The sequence below is a fragment of the Heterodontus francisci genome, chromosome 3 (genome assembly GCF_036365525.1).
Source record: "Heterodontus francisci isolate sHetFra1 chromosome 3, sHetFra1.hap1, whole genome shotgun sequence".
NCBI classification, from domain to species: domain Eukaryota; kingdom Metazoa; phylum Chordata; class Chondrichthyes; order Heterodontiformes; family Heterodontidae; genus Heterodontus; species Heterodontus francisci.
In genome coordinates this window covers 52,837,921-52,857,329 of record NC_090373.1, presented here as the reverse complement: position 1 = coordinate 52,857,329, position 19,409 = coordinate 52,837,921, and the positions used below count along the sequence as shown (strand labels likewise).

The 19,409-nt window shown below is 50.0% G+C and overlaps 1 protein-coding gene across 9 annotated transcripts in view; it reads right to left on the bottom strand.

Annotated features, from left to right (window-relative positions):
* The window catches only part of trappc12 (trafficking protein particle complex subunit 12), a 106,646-nt gene that overhangs the window by 50,321 nt on the left and 36,916 nt on the right, over positions 1 to 19,409 (bottom strand). For all 9 annotated transcript variants that reach the window (XM_068022155.1, XM_068022179.1, XM_068022147.1 and 6 more), the window contains one exon: positions 844 to 956. In XM_068022155.1, the coding sequence (XP_067878256.1) occupies positions 844 to 956 (113 nt within the window). The remainder of the gene's footprint in view (positions 1 to 843; positions 957 to 19,409) is intronic.

Sequence of the window (19,409 nt, the reverse complement as noted above, 5' to 3'; positions counted from 1 at the left end):
CAATTATATAGAGCCTTGGTGAGACCGCACCTGGAGTATTGTGTGCAATTTTGGTCTAACTTACCAAAGGAAAGATATACTTGCCATAGAAGGAGTGCAACGAAGGTTCACCAAGCTAATTCTTGGGATGGAGGGATTGTCCTATAAGGCCTTTATTCTCTGGAGTTTAGAAGAATGAGAGGTGATCTCATTCAAACGTACAAAATTCTTACAGGGCTCGACAAGGTAGTTGCAGGAAGGATGTTTCCCCTGGCTAGTGAGTCTAGAACCAGGGGCACAGTCTCAGAATAAGGGGCTGAGATGAGGAGGAATTTCTTCACTCATAGGGTGGTGAATCTTTGGAATTCTATGCCCCAGAGAGCTGTGGAGGCTCAGTCATTGATTATGTTCAAAGCTGAGATTGATACATTTTTAAATGTTAAAAACATCAAAGGATATGGGCATAGTGCAAGAAAATGGTGTTGATGTAGATGATCAGCCATGATCTCACTGAATGGCGGAGCGGGCTCGAAGGGCTGAATGGCCTACTCCTGCTCCTATTTCTTAAGTTCTTGTAATAAAGTAACAGCATAAGGGGAATTCCCCTGACAACAGCTATCTAAGCGTGTAAATTGTTTCCGCTCCTGAATATATTTTCATGTATGACTATTCCATGTATGACAACACAAACAGAAAAGTAAATAATTCCATCAAGACTTTTCACCAAACCATACAAAGAATTTGCAACAGGATCCTCCTTGGACTTCACTGTAATGGCAAACCTTGGTGAGTGGACAACATTTTTCAGGAGTATGACTCACTTGGACCAACACGCAAGTACATTTTTAAATCACAAGTTCCTACCTTTAGACAAGTTACTTTCATAGCATGCAGCCTGTCCAATGATTCTTGTGGTTTCCCCAAGTACTGTGGAAGTTCTGCATGAAGGACTCTCATAGAAAATGGTATCATGGACCCTAAAGACGGAATTGAAAACACTATGATTACACAACAGAGACAACAAATTTTGTATTTACCTTTTTAGTGCTGTCAAATATACTTTTGGAATAGATTGTTGATTTGTTTTTTTATTAATTCGTAACATTTAAGAATATTCACTTAAGGTAAACTCTGGCAGTATATCTCAAGTTTATGCAATTTTCATTTTTAAAAAGTCCTTGTAGTCAATTCAATTTAAATCATCTCTAAAGGATCAATAATATTCGTGTTAATGGACCTGTGGCTCTCCTTTCCAATCCTCAGTCAAATCAGTTCTATGAATAGGATCTAAGTGACGATAAACTGAGAACCCATTTTCAAAAGCTCGAACAGGTTTGTTAGATTTCTGCAGAACCTGCAAATATGATGCTTAATTTTCACAGAATGGCATTAAAAATTCCCAGAAAAACAATGCAATTTTCAATCACTTAGCAGAAGCTCTCAAATTGGTGTACTTATGTGCACTGATTAGGAGTGCTACATAAAGATAAAATTTACAATTGTGCACTCAACACAACTGGAACCGAAAACATACTGCCACAGTAAAATAACAAACAGAATTTGCATTAAAAACAAGAAATGCTGTAATCACTCAGCAGGTCTGGCAGCATCTGTGGAAAGAGAAGCAGAGTTAACGTTTCGGGTCAGTGACCCTTGTTCGGAACTGACCCGAAACATTAACTCTGCTTCTCTTTCCATAGATGCTGCCAGACCTGCTGAGTGATTCCAGCATTTCTTGTTTTTATTTCAGATTTCCAGCATCCACAGTATTTTGCTTTTATAACAGAATTTGCATATTAACTTCACAGGAATAGGATGTTCATAAACTATTAAACGGGTCAATGTTGGCTTCTCTTCCTCCATTCCTCAATACTAGCAATAACTGGATGCATATTCCTCAAGATAAAAAAGCAACTTGTGCAATTTTTCAATTCCCTGTAACAATGATCATAGGAAGTGAGAGGAAACTCTCTATTGGAATATCAGGAATGTTACAGAATGTAACATACAATGGTGTTAGATAATTCCAGAGGATCACCTGTGGTGTTGCCATCAGTCTACAGCTTAGGAATTGATAGCTTTTCCAAATGTCTTCCAATCTCAAACTTCATTCCCAAACAAAACTTAAACTCTTCATTGATGTCAGGCATTATTTACGTACAACAATTAAAGCTTCTGGTTGAAAGGGTCACAGCTCTACCTTAGAAGTGCATTAAGGTGCGATGGGGGGGGGGGGGGCGGGGTGTGAGAGAGGGAGAAAGGGGAGAGAGAGAGGGAGGGAGGGAGGAAGGGCGGAGGGAGGGAGGAAAGAGGGAGAGAGAGGGAGGAAGGAGACCGGGGGGAAGAGAAAGGGAGCAAAAGGGAAAAGAGGAGGGGAGAGGCGGGGGAAAGAGGAGGGGAGAGGCGGGGGAAAGAGGAGGGGAGAGGCGGGGGAAAGAGGAGGGGAGAGGCGGGGGAAAGAGGAGGGGAGAGGCGGGGGAAAGAGGAGGGGAGAGGCGGGGGAAAGAGGAGGGGAGAGGCGGGGGAAAGAGGAGGGGAGAGGCGGGGGAAAGAGGAGGGGAGAGGAGCAGGAGAGGTTGGGTGAGGAGCAGACGTGATGGGGGGGAGCAGAGATGGGGGAGGAGCAGGGGTGGAGGGAGGAGAGGGGGGAGAGGGGAGAGAGGAGGAGAGATGGGAGGGGGGAAGGGAGGAGAGGGGGGAAGAGGGGGAGGAGGGAGGAGAGGGGAGGGGGGAGAGGGGAAGAGAGGGGAGGGGGGAGAGGGGAAGAGAGGGGAGGGGGGAGAGGGGAAGAGAGGGGAGGGGGGAGAGGGGAGGGGGGAGAGGGGAGGGGGGAGAGGGGAGAGGGGAAGAGAGGGGAGGGGGGAGAGGGGAAGAGAGGGGAGGGGGGAGAGGGGAAGAGAGGGGAGGGGGGAGAGGGGAAGAGAGGGGAGGGGGGAGAGGGGAAGAGAGGGGAGGGGGGAGAGGGGAAGAGAGGGGAGGGGGGAGAGGGGAAGAGAGGGGAGGGGGGAGAGGGGAAGAGAGGGGAGGGGGGAGAGGGGAAGAGAGGGGAGGGGGGAGAGGGGAAGAGAGGGGAGGGGGGAGAGGGGAAGAGAGGGGAGGGGGGAGAGGGGAAGAGAGGGGAGGGGGGAGAGGGGAAGAGAGGGGAGGGGGGAGGGGAAGAGAGGGGAGGGGGGAGAGGGGAAGAGAGGGGAGGGGGGAGAGGGAAAGAGAGGGGAGGGGGGAGAGGGGAAGAGAGGGGAGGGGGGAGAGGGGAAGAGAGGGGAGGGGGGAGAGGAGAGAGGAGGTGGGGAGGGGGGAGAGGAGACAGAGGAGGTGAGACAGAGGAGGTGAGAGGGAGGCGTGGAGGGGGAAGAGGAGGCGTGGAGGGGGAAGAGGAGGCGTGGAGGAGGTGAGAGGGAGGCGTGGAGGAGGTGAGAGGGAGGCGTGGAGGGGGAAGAGGAGGCGTGGAGGGGGAAGAGGAGGCGTGGAGGGGGAAGAGGAGGCGTGGAGGGGGAAGGAGGCGTGGAGGGGGAAGAGGAGGCGTGGAGGGGGAAGAGGAGGCGTGGAGGGGGAAGAGGAGGCGTGGAGGGGGAAGAGGAGGCGTGGAGGGGGAAGAGGAGGCGTGGAGGGGGAAGAGGAGGTGTGGAGGCGTGGAGGGGGAAGAGGAGGTGTGGAGGGGGGAGGGGATGGGGAGGGGGTAGAGGAGAGAGGAGGCGGGGAGGGGGGAGAGGAGAGAGGAGGCGGGGGGGGAGAGGAGAGTGGAGGCGGGGAGGGGGGAGAGGAGAGTGGAGGCGGGGAGGGGGGAGAGGAGAGTGGAGGCGGGGAGGGGGGAGAGGAGAGTGGAGGCGGGGAGGGGGGAGAGGAGAGTGGAGGCGGGAGGGGGGAGGAGGAGAGAGGAGGCGGGGAGGGGGGAGGAGGAGAGAGGAGGCGGGGAGGGGGGAGGAGGAGAGAGGAGGCGGGGAGGGGGGAGGAGGAGAGAGGAGGCGGGGAGGGGGGAGGAGGAGAGAGGAGGCGGGGAGGGGGGAGGAGGAGAGAGGAGGCGGGGAGGGGGGAAGAGCAGAGAGGAGGCGGGGAGGGGGGAAGAGCAGAGAGGAGGCGGGGAGGGGGGAAGAGCAGAGAGGAGGCGGGGAGGGGGGAAGAGCAGAGAGGAGGCGGGGAGGGGGGAAGAGCAGAGAGGAGGCGGGGAGGGGGGAAGAGCAGAGAGGAGGCGGGGAGGGGGGAAGAGCAGAGAGGAGGCGGGGAGGGGGGAAGAGGAGAGAGGAGGCGGGGAGGGGGGAAGAGGAGAGAGGAGGCGGGGAGGGGGGGAAGAGGAGAGAGGAGGCGGGGAGGGGGGGAAGAGGAGAGAGGAGGCGGGGAGGGGGGAAGAGGAGAGAGGAGGCGGGGAGGGGGGAAGAGGAGAGAGGAGGCGGGGAGGGGGGAAGAGGAGAGAGGAGGCGGGGAGGGGGGAAGTAGAGGAGAGAGGAGGCGGGGGGGAGGGGAGTAGAGGAGAGAGACTGGGGAGGGGAGTGAGAGAGACTGGGGAGGGGAGTGAGAGAGACTGGGGAGGGGAGTGAGCGAGACTGGGGAGGGGAGTGAGCGAGACTGGGGAGGGGAGTGAGCGAGACTGGGGAGGGGAGTGAGCGAGACTGGGGAGGGGAGTGAGCGAGACTGGGGAGGGGAGTGAGCGAGACTGGGGAGGGGAGTGAGCGAGACTGGGGAGGGGAGTGAGCGAGACTGGGGAGGGGAGTGAGCGAGACTGGGGAGGGGAGTGAGCGAGACTGGGGAGGGGAGTGAGCGAGACTGGGGAGGGGAGTGAGCGAGACTGGGGAGGGGAGTGAGCGAGACTGGGGAGGGGAGTGAGCGAGACTGGGGAGGGGAGTGAGCGAGACTGGGGAGGGGAGTGAGCGAGACTGGGGAGGGGAGTGAGCGAGACTGGGGAGGGGAGTGAGCGAGAGAGACTGGGGAGGGGAGTGAGCGAGAGAGACTGGGGAGGGGAGTGAGCGAGAGAGACTGGGGAGGGGAGTGAGCGAGAGAGACTGGGGAGGGGAGTGAGCGAGAGAGACTGGGGAGGGGAGTGAGCGAGAGAGACTGGGGAGGGGAGTGAGCGAGAGAGACTGGGGAGGGGAGTGAGCGAGAGAGACTGGGGAGGGGAGTGAGCGAGAGAGACTGGGGAGGGGCGTGAGCGAGACTGGGGAGGGGCGTGAGCGAGACTGGGGAGGGGCGTGAGCGAGACTGGGGAGGGGCGTGAGCGAGACTGGGGAGGGGCGTGAGCGAGACTGGGGAGGGGCGTGAGCGAGACTGGGGAGGGGCGTGAGCGAGACTGGGGAGGGGCGTGAGCGAGACTGGGGAGGGGCGTGAGCGAGACTGGGGAGGGGCGTGAGCGAGACTGGGGAGGGGCGTGAGCGAGACTGGGGAGGGGCGTGAGCGAGACTGGGGAGGGGCGTGAGCGAGACTGGGGAGGGGCGTGAGCGAGACTGGGGAGGGGCGTGAGCGAGACTGGGGAGGGGCGTGAGCGAGACTGGGGAGGGGCGTGAGCGAGACTGGGGAGGGGCGTGAGCGAGACTGGGGAGGGGCGTGAGCGAGACTGGGGAGGGGCGTGAGCGAGACTGGGGAGGGGCGTGAGCGAGACTGGGGAGGGGCGTGAGCGAGACTGGGGAGGGGCGTGAGCGAGACTGGGGAGGGGCGTGAGCGAGACTGGGGAGGGGCGTGAGCGAGACTGGGGAGGGGCGTGAGCGAGACTGGGGAGGGGCGTGAGCGAGACTGGGGAGGGGCGTGAGCGAGACTGGGGAGGGGAGTGAGCGAGGCTGGGGAGGGGAGTGAGCGAGGCTGGGGAGGGGAGTGAGCGAGACTGGGGAGGGGAGTGAGCGAGACTGGGGAGGGGAGTGAGCGAGGCTGGGGAGGGGAGTGAGCGAGGCTGGGGAGGGGAGTGAGCGAGGCTGGGGAGGGGAGTGAGCGAGGCTGGGGAGGGGAGTGAGCGAGGCTGGGGAGGGGAGTGAGCGAGGCTGGGGAGGGGAGTGAGCGAGACTGGGGAGGGGAGTGAGCGAGACTGGGGAGAGACTGGGGGGGGGGGAGTGAGAGAGACTGGGGGGGGGGGAGAGAGACTGGGGGGGGGGGGAGAGACTGGGGGGGGGGGGGAGAGAGACTGGGGGGGGGAGAGAGACTGGGGGGGGGAGAGAGACTGGGGGGGGGGAGAGAGACTGGGGGGGGGAGAGAGACTGGGGGGGGAGAGAGACTGGGGGGGGAGAGAGACTGGGGGGGGGAGAGAGACTGGGGGGGGGAGAGAGACTGGGGGGGGAGAGAGACTGGGGGGGGAGAGAGACTGGGGGGGGAGAGAGACTGGGGGGGGGGAGAGACTGGGGGGGGGGAGAGAGACTGGGGGGGGGAGAGAGACTGGGGGGGGGGAGAGAGACTGGGGGGGGGAGAGAGACTGGGGGGGGGAGAGAGACTGGGGGGGGAGAGAGACTGGGGGGGGAGAGAGACTGGGGGGGGAGAGAGACTGGGGGGGAGAGAGACTGGGGGGGAGAGAGACTGGGGCTGGGGAGAGAGACTGGGGGGGCAATATTTGGGGGGGGCGATATTTGGGGGGGGCGATATTTGGGGGGGGGCGATATTTGGGGGGGGCGAAATTTGGGGGGGCGAAATTTGGGGGGGGCGATATTTGGGGGGGGCGATATTTGGGGGGGGCGATATTTGGGGGGGCGATATTTGGGGGGCGATATTTGGGGGGCGATATTTGGGGGGGGATATTTGGGGGGGATATTTGGGGGGATATTTGGGGGGCGATATTTGGGGGGGCGATATTTGGGGGGGCGATATTTGGGGGGGCGATATTTGGGGGGGCGATATTTGGGGGGGCGATATTTGGGGGGGGGCGATATTTGGGGGGGGCGATATTTGGGGGGGCGATATTTGGGGGGGGCGATATTTGGGGGGGCGATTTTGGGGGGGCGATATTTGGGGGGGCGATATTTGGGGGGGCGATATTTGGGGGGGCGATATTTGGGGGGGCGATATTTGGGGGGGCGATATTTGGGGGGGGATATTTGGGGGGGGATATTTGGGGGGGGGATATTTGGGGGGGGCGATATTTGGGGGGGCGATATTTGGGGGGGGCGATATTTGGGGGGGGCGATATTTGGGGGGGGCGATATTTGGGGGGGGCGATATTTGGGGGGGGCGATATTTGGGGGGGCGATATTTGGGGGGCGATATTTGGGGGGGGATATTTGGGGGGGGATATTTGGGGGGGGCGATATTTGGGGGGCGATATTTGGGGGGCGATATTTGGGGGGGGCGATATTTGGGGGGGCGATATTTGGGGGGGGGCGATATTTGGGGGGGCGATATTTGGGGGGGCGATATTTGGGGGGGGCGATATTTGGGGGGGGCGATATTTGGGGGGGCGATATTTGGGGGGGCGATATTTGGGGGGGGCGATATTTGGGGGGGGCGATATTTGGGGGGGCTATATTTGGGGGGGCTATATTTGGGGGGGCGATATTTGGGGGGGCGATATTTGGGGGGGCGATATTTGGGGGGGCGATATTTGGGGGGGCGATATTTGGGGGGGCGATATTTGGGGGGGCGTTATTTGGGGGGGCGATATTTGGGGGGGCGATATTTGGGGGGGGCGATTTTGGGGGGGGCGATTTTGGGGGGGGGGCGATTTTGGGGGGGGGCGATTTTGGGGGGGGGGGCGATTTTGGGGGGGGCGATTTTGGGGGGGGGCGATTTTGGGGGGGGCGATTTTGGGGGGGGCGATTTTGGGGGGGGCGATTTTGGGGGGGCGATTTTGGGGGGGCGATTTTGGGGGGGCGATTTTGGGGGGGCGATTTTGGGGGGGCGATTTTGGGGGGGCGATTTTGGGGGGGCGATTTTGGGGGGGCGATTTTGGGGGGGCGATTTTGGGGGGGCGATTTTGGGGGGGCGATTTTGGGGGGGCGATTTTGGGGGGGCGATTTTGGGGGGGCGATTTTGGGGGGGCGATTTTGGGGGGGCGATTTTGGGGGGGCGATTTTGGGGGGGCGATTTTGGGGGGGCGATTTTGGGGGGGCGATTTTGGGGGGGCGATTTTGGGGGGGCGATTTTGGGGGGGCGATTTTGGGGGGGCGATTTTGGGGGGGCGATTTTGGGGGGGCGATTTTGGGGGGGCGATTTTGGGGGGGCGATTTTGGGGGGGCGATTTTGGGGGGGCGATTTTGGGGGGGCGATTTTGGGGGGGCGATTTTGGGGGGGCGATTTTGGGGGGGCGATTTTGGGGGGGCGATTTTGGGGGGGCGATTTTGGGGGGGCGATTTTGGGGGGGCGATTTTGGGGGGGCGATTTTGGGGGGGCGATTTTGGGGGGGCGATTTTGGGGGGGCGATTTTGGGGGGGCGATTTTGGGGGGGCGATTTTGGGGGGGCGATTTTGGGGGGGCGATTTTGGGGGGGCGATTTTGGGGGGGCGATTTTGGGGGGGCGATTTTGGGGGGGCGATTTTGGGGGGGCGATATTTGGGGGGCGATATTTGGGGGGCGATATTTGGGGGGCGATATTTGGGGGGCGATATTTGGGGGGCGATATTTGGGGGGCGATATTTGGGGGGCGATATTTGGGGGGCGATATTTGGGGGGCGATATTTGGGGGCGGGGCTATGACGGGAGGGTGTGACAGGGTGTTGGGGCGACGGGAGGGTGTGACGAGGTGGGAAGACTAGTGGGGGTAGGAGACGGGAGTGAGACTGCTGGGGTTTCCTGGAGAGAGGGGGTGACGGGGGGTAGACTGGAGAGAGGGGGGTGATGGGGGGGGGGATTAGGGGGAAGAGGGGGCGGATAGAGGGAGAGAGTGATGGAAAGAGGAGGGGGAAGAGTTAGTACTAGTTTTATATTTTTGATATCAACTATTATATTAGAAATTATACAGGAGTGCTGCCAGATAGCCTTTATCGGCAAAACTTTTGAATTAATTCTGTTGAAAAATATCCAGCCTCTGCAAATTATATTATCAGCTTACTAAAATTTGAAAACAGCTCCTCTGGTGTTTCGGACATGCTTCCACTTGATTTATATAATTTTTTTCCCGCAATTAATTAGTTGAGTCTAGAAACATCTCAATCTTGATGCTCTTCATTTGTAGCGTCAGTTGATTGAATATGGATTGTTATAGTACCCTTACACCACACTTAGAAAATACAATACAGAATGGTCATCAAAAAAAAAATCTAGGGACAAGCAGTCCCAACTGCACTAACTTTTGCCTTTATTTTTATGACCTAAAACCACATAGAAACCTTCCTCTGCACAACATATACAGATACCTAGGGTGTTTCACAAACTTGACGGCTGTATTGACACCAAATTAGAATGCTCAAAGTTTGGTGACAAATCTGAGGCTCTGAAATACTCAAACAATTGATTGCTGTACTTACGGCTCTTGAGAAGGCAGTCTGAAAAACCCAATCACCTAAATAAACATGCAAGTGATGCAACTATAGAAATTCATTATTTGAGCACACTGGTACCTGGAAGGTGAGAAAAAGGAGTGTACTATCGATATGATGTTTCAAATTTGCTTTGTTGAGTAAGTATGTTGGATTTCTTGAAGTCTACCAAAGCCATTCAATCTTTACAGCAGACTGCAGAAATAATTTAATGCAAAGTGACTCCTATTTGAAACAGTTTGATTTTCAAAATTTCTTTCATGAACTCAAGATTTTCCCCATCTATATATCCATAAGAATGTATTCAATGCTTGGAAAAGAGATGTGCAAGAACTGTGGATGACATTGGGGGACAAATATCGACTGGGATAATTTTAGAGTAAAGGGGAAGAAGGGGATGAATTTCTAAAATGTGTTTAGGAGAACTTCCTTGACCAACTGGAAAAGAGGCATTACTGGATCTGGTGCTGGGAAATAAGGTGGGCCAAGTGGACCAAGAGTCTGTGGGGGAGCACTTGGGTAAGGGTATAATATCACATATCATAAGGTTTAGACAAGTAATGCAGAAAAGCAAGGAACAAAATAAGGTAGAATGTCTAGATTGGAAGGGGGCTAATTTCTATGCGATGAGAAGGGATCAGGCCAGGGTAGAAAGGAAGCAAAGACTGGCAGGAAGAGCTGTATCAGAACAATGGGTTTTCTTTAAGGAAGAGATGTTTCAGGTATAGCTGAAAACACTCCAACAAGGGTTAAAGGTAGGGGAACCAAGAACAGGGGTTCTTGGCTGACGAGGGAGATAGAGATGGTGAAGAAACAAAAAAGAGGGTGTGAGATGCAGGTCAGGTGAACTCATCAAGTGAGAACCCACATGCCAAATGGGAAATATTAATTTCATCGAGTGGAAACGAGACTTTTGCTGGAAATTCTTACAAATAACTTCTTTCAAAAAGAGTAACCTGGCAGCCAAGTTATTTATTTTATTTATTTAGAGATACAGCACTGAAATAGGCCCTTCGGCCCACCGAGTCTGTGCCGACCATCAACCACCCATTTATACTAATCCTACACTAATCCCATATTCCTACCATATCCCCATCTGTCCCTATATTCCCCTACCACCTACCTACACTAGGGGCAATTCATAATGGCCAATTTACCTATCAACCTGCAAGTCTTTTGGTGGTGGGAGGAAACCGGAGTACCCGGCGAAAACCCACGCAGACACAGGGAGAACTTGCAAACTCCACACAGGCAATACCAAGAATTGAACCCGGGTCGCTAGAGCTGTGAGGCTGCGGTGCTAACCACTGTGCCACTGGCCATGAAAATTTGCATTTGAATCACCAAAGGATCAGACGGGAGACAACGTGACTGATTCAACCTTGTCAGAACAATGGGGTGCTCTCTGATTAAATTACCTAAAATGGCACGGTCGTCAAGAGCCATCAACACCCACTGACTTTGAAAGAGCTAAGCCCCTTCAAGTGTGACTGAACAGCTTAAGGTGTGGCACCTTGAATCTCAAAGAATTTTCCAGAAGGGACACATTAACTCAACAGACGGATTTGGGAATGTCATGTGACTCCTGTGCGGCTTTGGAGAGGCGAGGCTTTGCCAGACAGGCAGTAACTGGAAGCCATCAAGGCAACAGCTCTCTCTCTCTAGTAAAAATCAAGAGAAGCAAACCTACAACCATGCACTTGGTCCAGCGAGGAATCCATCACTACAATTTCAACTAAGGACTCTGGGACTGAGATTCAGTATTTAAATTCCAGTTATTTCAAACTCTAATCCAACCACCCAATTTTGTTTTCCCTCTGTAATCTATTTGTGTGTCTCTCCTGTGAATGTGGGCGTGGTTTAGAGTGATAAAGATAATAAACTTACCTCTATCTTGTTTAAACTCAAGAAAACACGTCTGATTGGTTCATTTGCAATTATATTAGAGGAACAGGAGCAAGCGCTCATGGAGGTGTTAAGTTCAATCGCTGTGTTAAACAAGGATAAATCCTGTTGCGGTCAAACCAGAGAAGGGGCGAAAGGGAGGCGTGAGACACCTTCCTCATCTGGTCGTAACACAGGCCATATACAACAAGTTGAGAGGGGAGGTGAAGAGGAAAATAAGACCTGACAAAGAGAAAATATGAAAATAGAATGGCAGTCAACATAAAAGGGAATCCAAAGATCTTCTACCAGCATGTAAATAGCAAGTGAGTAGTAAGAGTAGGAGCGGAGCCTATTAGAGACAGAGAAGGTAATGTATGCTGAGAGGTCCAGGGCAAGGCTAATACACTTCATGAGTACTCTGTATGAGTGTTCTCTAAGGCAAGAAAGGCTGACCGAATATCAGTAGAAGCAGAGAGAGTAGAGGCAATCAATAGCATAAAAATTGAGAGGGGGAAGATACTGGAAAAGGCTGACTATGCTTAGGGTAAATAAGTCACCTGGTCCAGATGGCTTACATCCTAGGTTGCTAAAGGAAGCGGGGGTGGCGATAACAGAAGGGCTTGCCATAATCTTCCAATCTTCCCTGGAGAGGAGCCAGAGAAGTGGAGAGTGGCAAATGTGACACCTTTATTCAAGAAAGGGTGTAAGGACTGTCCAAGCAATTACAGGCCAGTTAAATATCAGTGGTGGGTAAGGTCTTAGAAACAATAATCAGGGAAAATATCAATGGACACTTAGAGAGCTTCAAGTTAATGAAGGATAGCCAGTATGGATTTGTAAAAGGCAGATCATGCTTGACTAAGCTAGTTGGATTTTTTGATGAAGTAACAGAGAAGGTTGATGTGGTGGATGTTGTTTATATGGACTCTAAGAAAGCATTTTATAAGGTACCACATAAAAGGCTGGTTAACAAAATTGATGCTCATGAAATAGGAGGGCCAGTGTCCACTTGGATAAAAAATTGGCTTAAGGACAGAAAACAGCAAGTCATAGTAAATGGTTGCTTTTCAGACTGGAGGATGATAGATAGTGGTGTTCTCCAAGGATCAATGCTGGGACCACTGCTTTTTTTTGTTATATATAAATGACTTGGATCTTGGAATACAGAGTAGAATCCCAAAATGTGCTGACGACACCAAACAGTAAGGATGATATGAACTGCCTGCAGCATGACATAGATAGACTAGCAGAATGGGCAGACCGGTGACAGATGGAATTTAATACTGACAAGTGTGAGGTGATGCATTTTGGTAGAAAGTATAGGATGAGGCAAGATATACTTAATGGCACAGTTCTAAAGAGTGTGCAGGAACAGAGGGACCTGGGGGTGCATCTTTGAAGGTGGAAGGACATTTTGAGAAAACGATTAGTAAAGCATATGGGATCTTGGGCTTGAGTACAAAAGCAGGGAAGCTACGCTGAAACTTTGTAAAGCTCTAGTTAGGCCCCAACTGGAGTATTGCGTCCCATTCTGGTCACCACACTTCAGGAAGGATGTGAGGGTACTTGAGAGCATGTAATAGAGATTTAGCAGAACGGTTTCAAAGATGGAGGATTCTTGGTACAAGGTTAGGTTGGAAATGCTGGGTTTGTTCTCCTTATAACAAAGGAGATTGAGGGGAGATTTAATAGAAGTATACAAGATTATGACAGGCTAAGATAAGTTAGACAAGGAAAAACTGTTCCCATTAACTAATGGGACAAGGACTAGGGGACAACGATAGAAAGTTTTGGGCAAAAGATGCAAGGGGAATATGAGCAAACACTTTATTATGCAGTGGGTGGTAATGACCGGAACTCGCTGCCCACAAGGGTGGTGGAAGCGGAGACGATCAATGACTTCAAGAGGAAGTTGGATGGCCACCTGAGTGAAATAAACTTGCAGGGCTATGGGGATTGAGCTGGGGAGTGGGACTGACTGCATAGCTCCGTAGCGAGCCAGCCTGTACTCGATGGGCCATATGGGCTCATTCTGTGCCATAAATAACTATGACTCTAAGTTTTTTGCATATAATCGATTGCATAAACAGGGTAGCTCCTGAATCCCAGTACACTGCTGGATATGCACTCCAATTCTGCATCTCACTTTTTCACTGCTTGCATAGTTGGGTATTTTCTTTGGTGGGGAGTGGGGGGGGCAGTGAAAGCTGAGAGGTCAATTGTTCCTCATCATAATCAGCCTGTACAAACTTGGTAGGGCAGAGTGTCAATTTATTCTCATGATTGACCACTAAAAGACTAACAGCCCATAAGCTCACCTGCTTTGCATGGAAGCCTGTAGCAGATAGAATCAATTCTAATCATTGATGACAGTGTCATTGAAAGAACAATCAGACAGTCTCTACTTTTATATTATACACTTACTTGTGTATTTTTGTGCTGATTGTGGAAATATTTTTCTTTTCAGTTCAATTCAAATGATCTATCACTGCTATCAGTACTGAAAACTCTAAGGTAACATAGTGTGACTAGACTAAATCTCCCTTTATTTGGTTTTAACCATGTGCCTTGATCACAATGTCACAAAAACCTATATTGCTGTGAATTTTCTGTTTTCCACATCAACTTTGTAATCTTTATAAACAAGATATGAAATGGCAAAATGGTACTTCAAGGACTTTGTTTAAATGCCGGATCATTGCTCACACACATCCTACATCCTATTTGGGCATCTCCCACAGTGCTGTTAAGAGGGAGTTCCAGATTTTGACCCAGCGACGATGATAGAATAGCGATACATGTCCAAGTTAGGACAGTATGTGACTTGGAGGGTAACTTGTACTGTTCCTATGTGCCTGATGTCCTTATCCTTCTAGGTGGTCGAGGTCACAGGTTTGGGAGGTGCTACTGAAAAAGCCTTGGCAAGCTGCTGTCGTGCATCTTGTAAACGGTACACACTGAAGCTACAGTGCACCAGGTGGTGGAGGGACTGAATGTTTAAGGTGGTGGATGGGTCCCAAACAGACAACTTTGACCTGGATGCTGTCAAGCATCTTGAATGTTGTTGGAGCTGCACTCATCCAAGCAAGTAGAGAGTATTTCATCACACTCCTGACATCATTAGGTAATACAAGTAAACAAAACCTTTCGAGAGATACCAGTTTCATAAGAGAATACAGAGATGTCATTTACCATATTTTGATATCAGGCCATTGAAAAATTCTGAAAAGGGCATTTTAATATGTTATTTCAAAAGGGATTTGAAGTCTAACACAGTGACTACACTTCAAAAGTACTTAATTGGCTGCAAAGCACCTTGAGGTCATGAAAGGCACTATATAAATGCAAGTCCTTTCTTCCTTTCTAATTGAGTAGCGACATCATGTGTATTTTAGAAGGCCTGCAGCTTTAGGAACAGTCACTGGCATTCTTCTTAGAAGGCACTGTGATGAAATAAAGCAATCAGACAGGAATTGGCAAAGAGTTTTAAATAGTTATAGCTCATTATTCCGAGCAGATGCTGATGACTGCTGATTAAGCATCTCAATTCACTTGGTATTTTTGCTCTAAAGTGGTATTTTTCTTGAGGTTATTGCTCGGTAACATACAACCAATGCTTATGAAAAAATAAAATAATTCAAAATAGCCAAACAAGTCCTTACACGATGCGATAAAGCAAGGTCCAGTATATTCTGACTGAAGAGACAGGAGCCTTAGATTTTCTTTATTGCGTGACAAAAACCACACACCTCATGTTTTATGAAATATTACAAAAGAAATATAGTCGTTTGGCAGTACAGAACTTGAGAGCATTGCTGAAAAGAGAGGCATTTTGTTGAAGCTTTTCGTCTTGCACTCATCAGGACAATGCGCAAGAATACCAATGTAAGGGAAAGCAACAAACTTATACTGCATGAGAAGAGAGCGCTGATTGGTTGGCAAGTGGACTCTGATTGGTAGAGGCGTTGTCATGGAGAATGCACCAGTTTACGGTGACTGACAGTTAACTGCCAATCTTTGTTTGAAATTTAAACCAGGCAACTTGGTCAAGGCATTGCCCTGAGGAATGAACCAGCGAATGGCTGTCACTTATTTTGTTTAGCTGAAACAGGCACAATGTGTGTACATGTTCTTTCTCTCTGCAAAGAACAGGGTCCTGTGTATTAATATATGCAGCTTCCAGTATGCACAAATGCGCCATACTGCAAGCCCAACTTAAATTGGTTGTCAGCATCATTCTTAGAAACTAAGGATTATTTAGCAAATGTTGTCCCATCATGGAAACACATCTAATGTCGGACACTGTTTTGAGTTTTTCAAGCACGGGCTGGTTGGGTACGGCCTGTACCTTGCCCGCTGCAAACAGCGGAAGGGACATGTCGTTTGATGCGATCCACCAATCTTTGGGATGCACGACCTAGTGTGATGCTAGATATATAGGCTGTACGGCCTAGTGCGATGCTAGGTATATAGGCTGTACGGCCTAGTGTGATCCTAGGTATGTAGGCTGTACGGCCTAGTGTGATCCTAGGTATATAAACTGTACGGACTAATGTGATGCTAGGTATATAAACTGTACGGACTAATGTGTTGCTCGGTATATAAACTGTACGGACTAATGTGATGCTAGGTATATAGGCTGTACCTACAGTGAAGCTAGATCTTGCCTTATCCAACATCCTAACGTAGATGGTTCAACAAAGGTTACTGGAACAGTAATCAATAATACCAGGAACCTTAGCTGAATTTCCTCTTCATAATCTAGTGTTACTGAAATCAACTGAAGCGACTTTACAATCACCTTGGCTTAAATAATTAATGCAGTACAAAACGAAGGATCAAACCTGGGACCTTCCTTGTGTATGGTTGATCTACTTACTGATGAGAATGTTACTTGGGAGGGCGGGGGTGTTAATAAAATATATAGCTTGCACACTTGAAAAATTAATGCACAAGGACATCAAAACTACCTTATTAAAGGTTAACATCATATATCAACTAGCTTGGCTAGTTATTGTGTAATAGTTATTTGTATTATCTATTTTGTAATCGACCGAGGTGGGAGGAGTGCACTGTTTTTTCTGGTTCCACTTCTCCACAGGTCACAACATATATTTTAAATGTTCACCCAGTTACCGATACGGTCAATCATATACTTGTTATCCCAGAAAATACACCAACCAGGTTTCTTCAATAAAAATTATCAGTTCATTATAAACCAAGACTTATCCAGTAAAAGCAAAGTATTAACATACGGATTGAAATATGAAATTTCCCTTTTTAAATAACCTCACACACACTAAAACACACTCTGGTGTAAAAAAAACCAAGGAATTCTCTCTGCAGCGGTGTTTTACAAAAAATAAAGACAAAAAAAAGCAATACTCTCGTTAAATACTTGCTAATTCTTGAAGAAGAAGAAAAGATATGGAAGGATGTCAGTTTTCCCTTTTGGTCTGGCGTCTGGGTATACAGAAATGGGTCACTGGGATCATTTCAGAAGCAGTTCGTTCTGGAGTTGTCGAGAAATAGTCTGGTAGGCTTTCCAGGAGAAATGTGGCATCAGGGGTTTGTTATCACACGGGATTCGCAGGGTTTTTTCAAAGAGGTGGAGAATGAGGAGCTGACACGCTGGATTTCTTAGGGTCTCTTAGAGAGGTGTGGAAAAGATGAGCTGGGGTTTCTTTTCAGTAGGCTAAAAACCAACTGCTTCTCAACACTGTCCGCGCCCCAAATGAACCAAAACAGTATCTCAGAAGCAAAACCACTTCCCGACCTTCATAAATCTTGACATGTCACTTCTCTATAAACATCTCCCCTGAGTCACCAAGGTTTCTGTTGTTTATTGAGCTTAAGGCAGGTGATATTCAGTAAAGGTTGCTTTCAAACAAGACCTCTCCATGTCCTTTCAGTGAACTTTCAACAAAAAAACCAAGTCCGGCATCTATGAAATCTCTAGTCTTCCAAAATGAATCCGTTTCCACACTTTAAAGATGAGTCCTCAAAAATATTTAACAAAAAAATGGAAGCACTTTCATATCAACCTGCATAGACAAGTTAGGTCTAATAGTATACCTTAAACATATCTTCCCTACAAGCCACCATTTGAACTTCATATAGGGTGTGAGCGGAGTCATAACTGCCGTATTCACACAAGCAGATTATGTAATTAATTTATTTCCAGGATATTCAGTGTTCCTCAAACCACTGTTCTTGCTGCTTCCTGAGATCCACGTTCAATGCTGTATGCCACCACGTGCATGCTCTCTATCTCAGTTGTGGCTCAGCGGGTAGCATTTTTACCTTTACGCAGAGACTTGAGCACAAAAATCTCTGCTGACAGTCCAGTGCAGTACTGTTGGACTGCTACACTGTCGGAGGTGTCATCCTTCAGATGAGACGTTAAAGCAAGGTCCTATCTCTTCACTCAGCTGGACGTAAAAGATCTCATGGTTATGATCTTGAAGAATAGCAGGAGATTATCCCCAGTGCTCTGGCCAATCTTTATCCCTCCATCAAAATCACAGATTACCTGGTCAATATCACATTGTTGCTTCTGAGAGCTGGCTGTGCGCAAAGTGGCTGCCCACATTTCCTACATTATGACAGTGACAACATTTCAAAAAGTATTTCATTAGCTGCAAAGTGCTTTAGGACGTCCTGAGTTCATGAATAATGCATATAAATGCAATTCTTTCTTTTTTCGCTCTTCAGCTGCACTGGCTCACTATGTCAGAGCTTTCCTGGTCTGCAGTTCCATTTCATCCTTCTACTCATCCGCTTCTTTAACAAAAGTGGCTCTTACTTCCTTTCAGGTGTCAAGGATCGCAAGCTTCAACAACTTAAACACCAATGCCCCTCTGGATCCTTCTTCCCTTCCTTCCCTGACGCCTTCCTTTCTTCCATTCTCACCCTTTGTCATGTTTTCACTATCCCCTTTTGCCTTCCCCTCTCTGACCCTGATCATCTCAATGAATTTCAAGAGCGGCACAATGCTGGGTTCTTCTTCCATCACTAGCGCATCTGCCCCCACTTCTTTGGCCAGGAGTCTTACCCTGCACAGCGGACCCTTTCTCCCATCTTCAGAACTGTCGTTCCACCAGAACTCTTCCCTCTGGCCTCTTACCACCTCCAGATCTTTTTACTGGTGGCATGACATTGCTCCATTCTCTCACATGCAAACCTGACATCGTCATTAAACCAGCTGACAAGGGTGGTTCTGTTGTTGTTTGGTGAACAGACCTCTACTTTACAAAGATTGAACGTCAACTCTCTAACATCTCCTACCTCCACCTGGATCATGACCCCACCACAAATATCAAGCTATCATTTTGCAGACCATCACTGACTTCATCTCCTCTGGAGCTCTTCCCTCCAACCACACAGTCTCCAAATCCCACACAGCCCACTTCTACCTCCTTCCCATGATCCATAAACAGGATTGTCCTGGAAGACCCCTGGAACTGATTCCTTCGTATCAGAACTATTTTTCCTTTCCATTGTCCAGTATTTTCCCACCTACATCGATGACCTTTCTGCCACCTCCACCACTTTGATAGTTCCCAGTTTTCCAATCATCTCCTTTTCACCATGGGCATCCAGTCCCTCTGCACCTTCCTTGAATGGAGGTTCAATTATCTTCCACCAGCACCCTCCTCCATCTGGTTGAACTTGTTCTTCCTTTGAATAAATTCTCCTTTCACTTCACTCACTTCTTCCAAATAAGAGATGTTGTTACAGGAACCCCATTTGAGTCCTAACCATGTCTGGCTTTATGTGGGATATGTGGATCATTCTTTCTTCCAGTCCTACTCAGGTTCACTGCCTCAACACTTTTTCCAGTACACTTATGACTGTATTGGTACCATTTCCTGCTTTAGCCTCGAATTGAAACACTTCAACTTTGCTTCCAATTTCCACCTTTGCCTTGCCTTGACATGTTCCATCTCCGTCTCTTCATTTCCTTGACTTCCCTATTTCCATTTCTGGGGATGTGCTGCCAAACAATATCTGCTATTAGTGCAATGTCTCCCTTGATTACACTTCCTCCCACCCTGCTCCCTGCAAGAGTTCCATTCTTCTAGTTTCTTTGTCTCTGTCACACCTGTTCCGATAATGCAACCTTCCATGCCAGCGCTTCCAACATGCCTTCCTTTTTCCTCAATC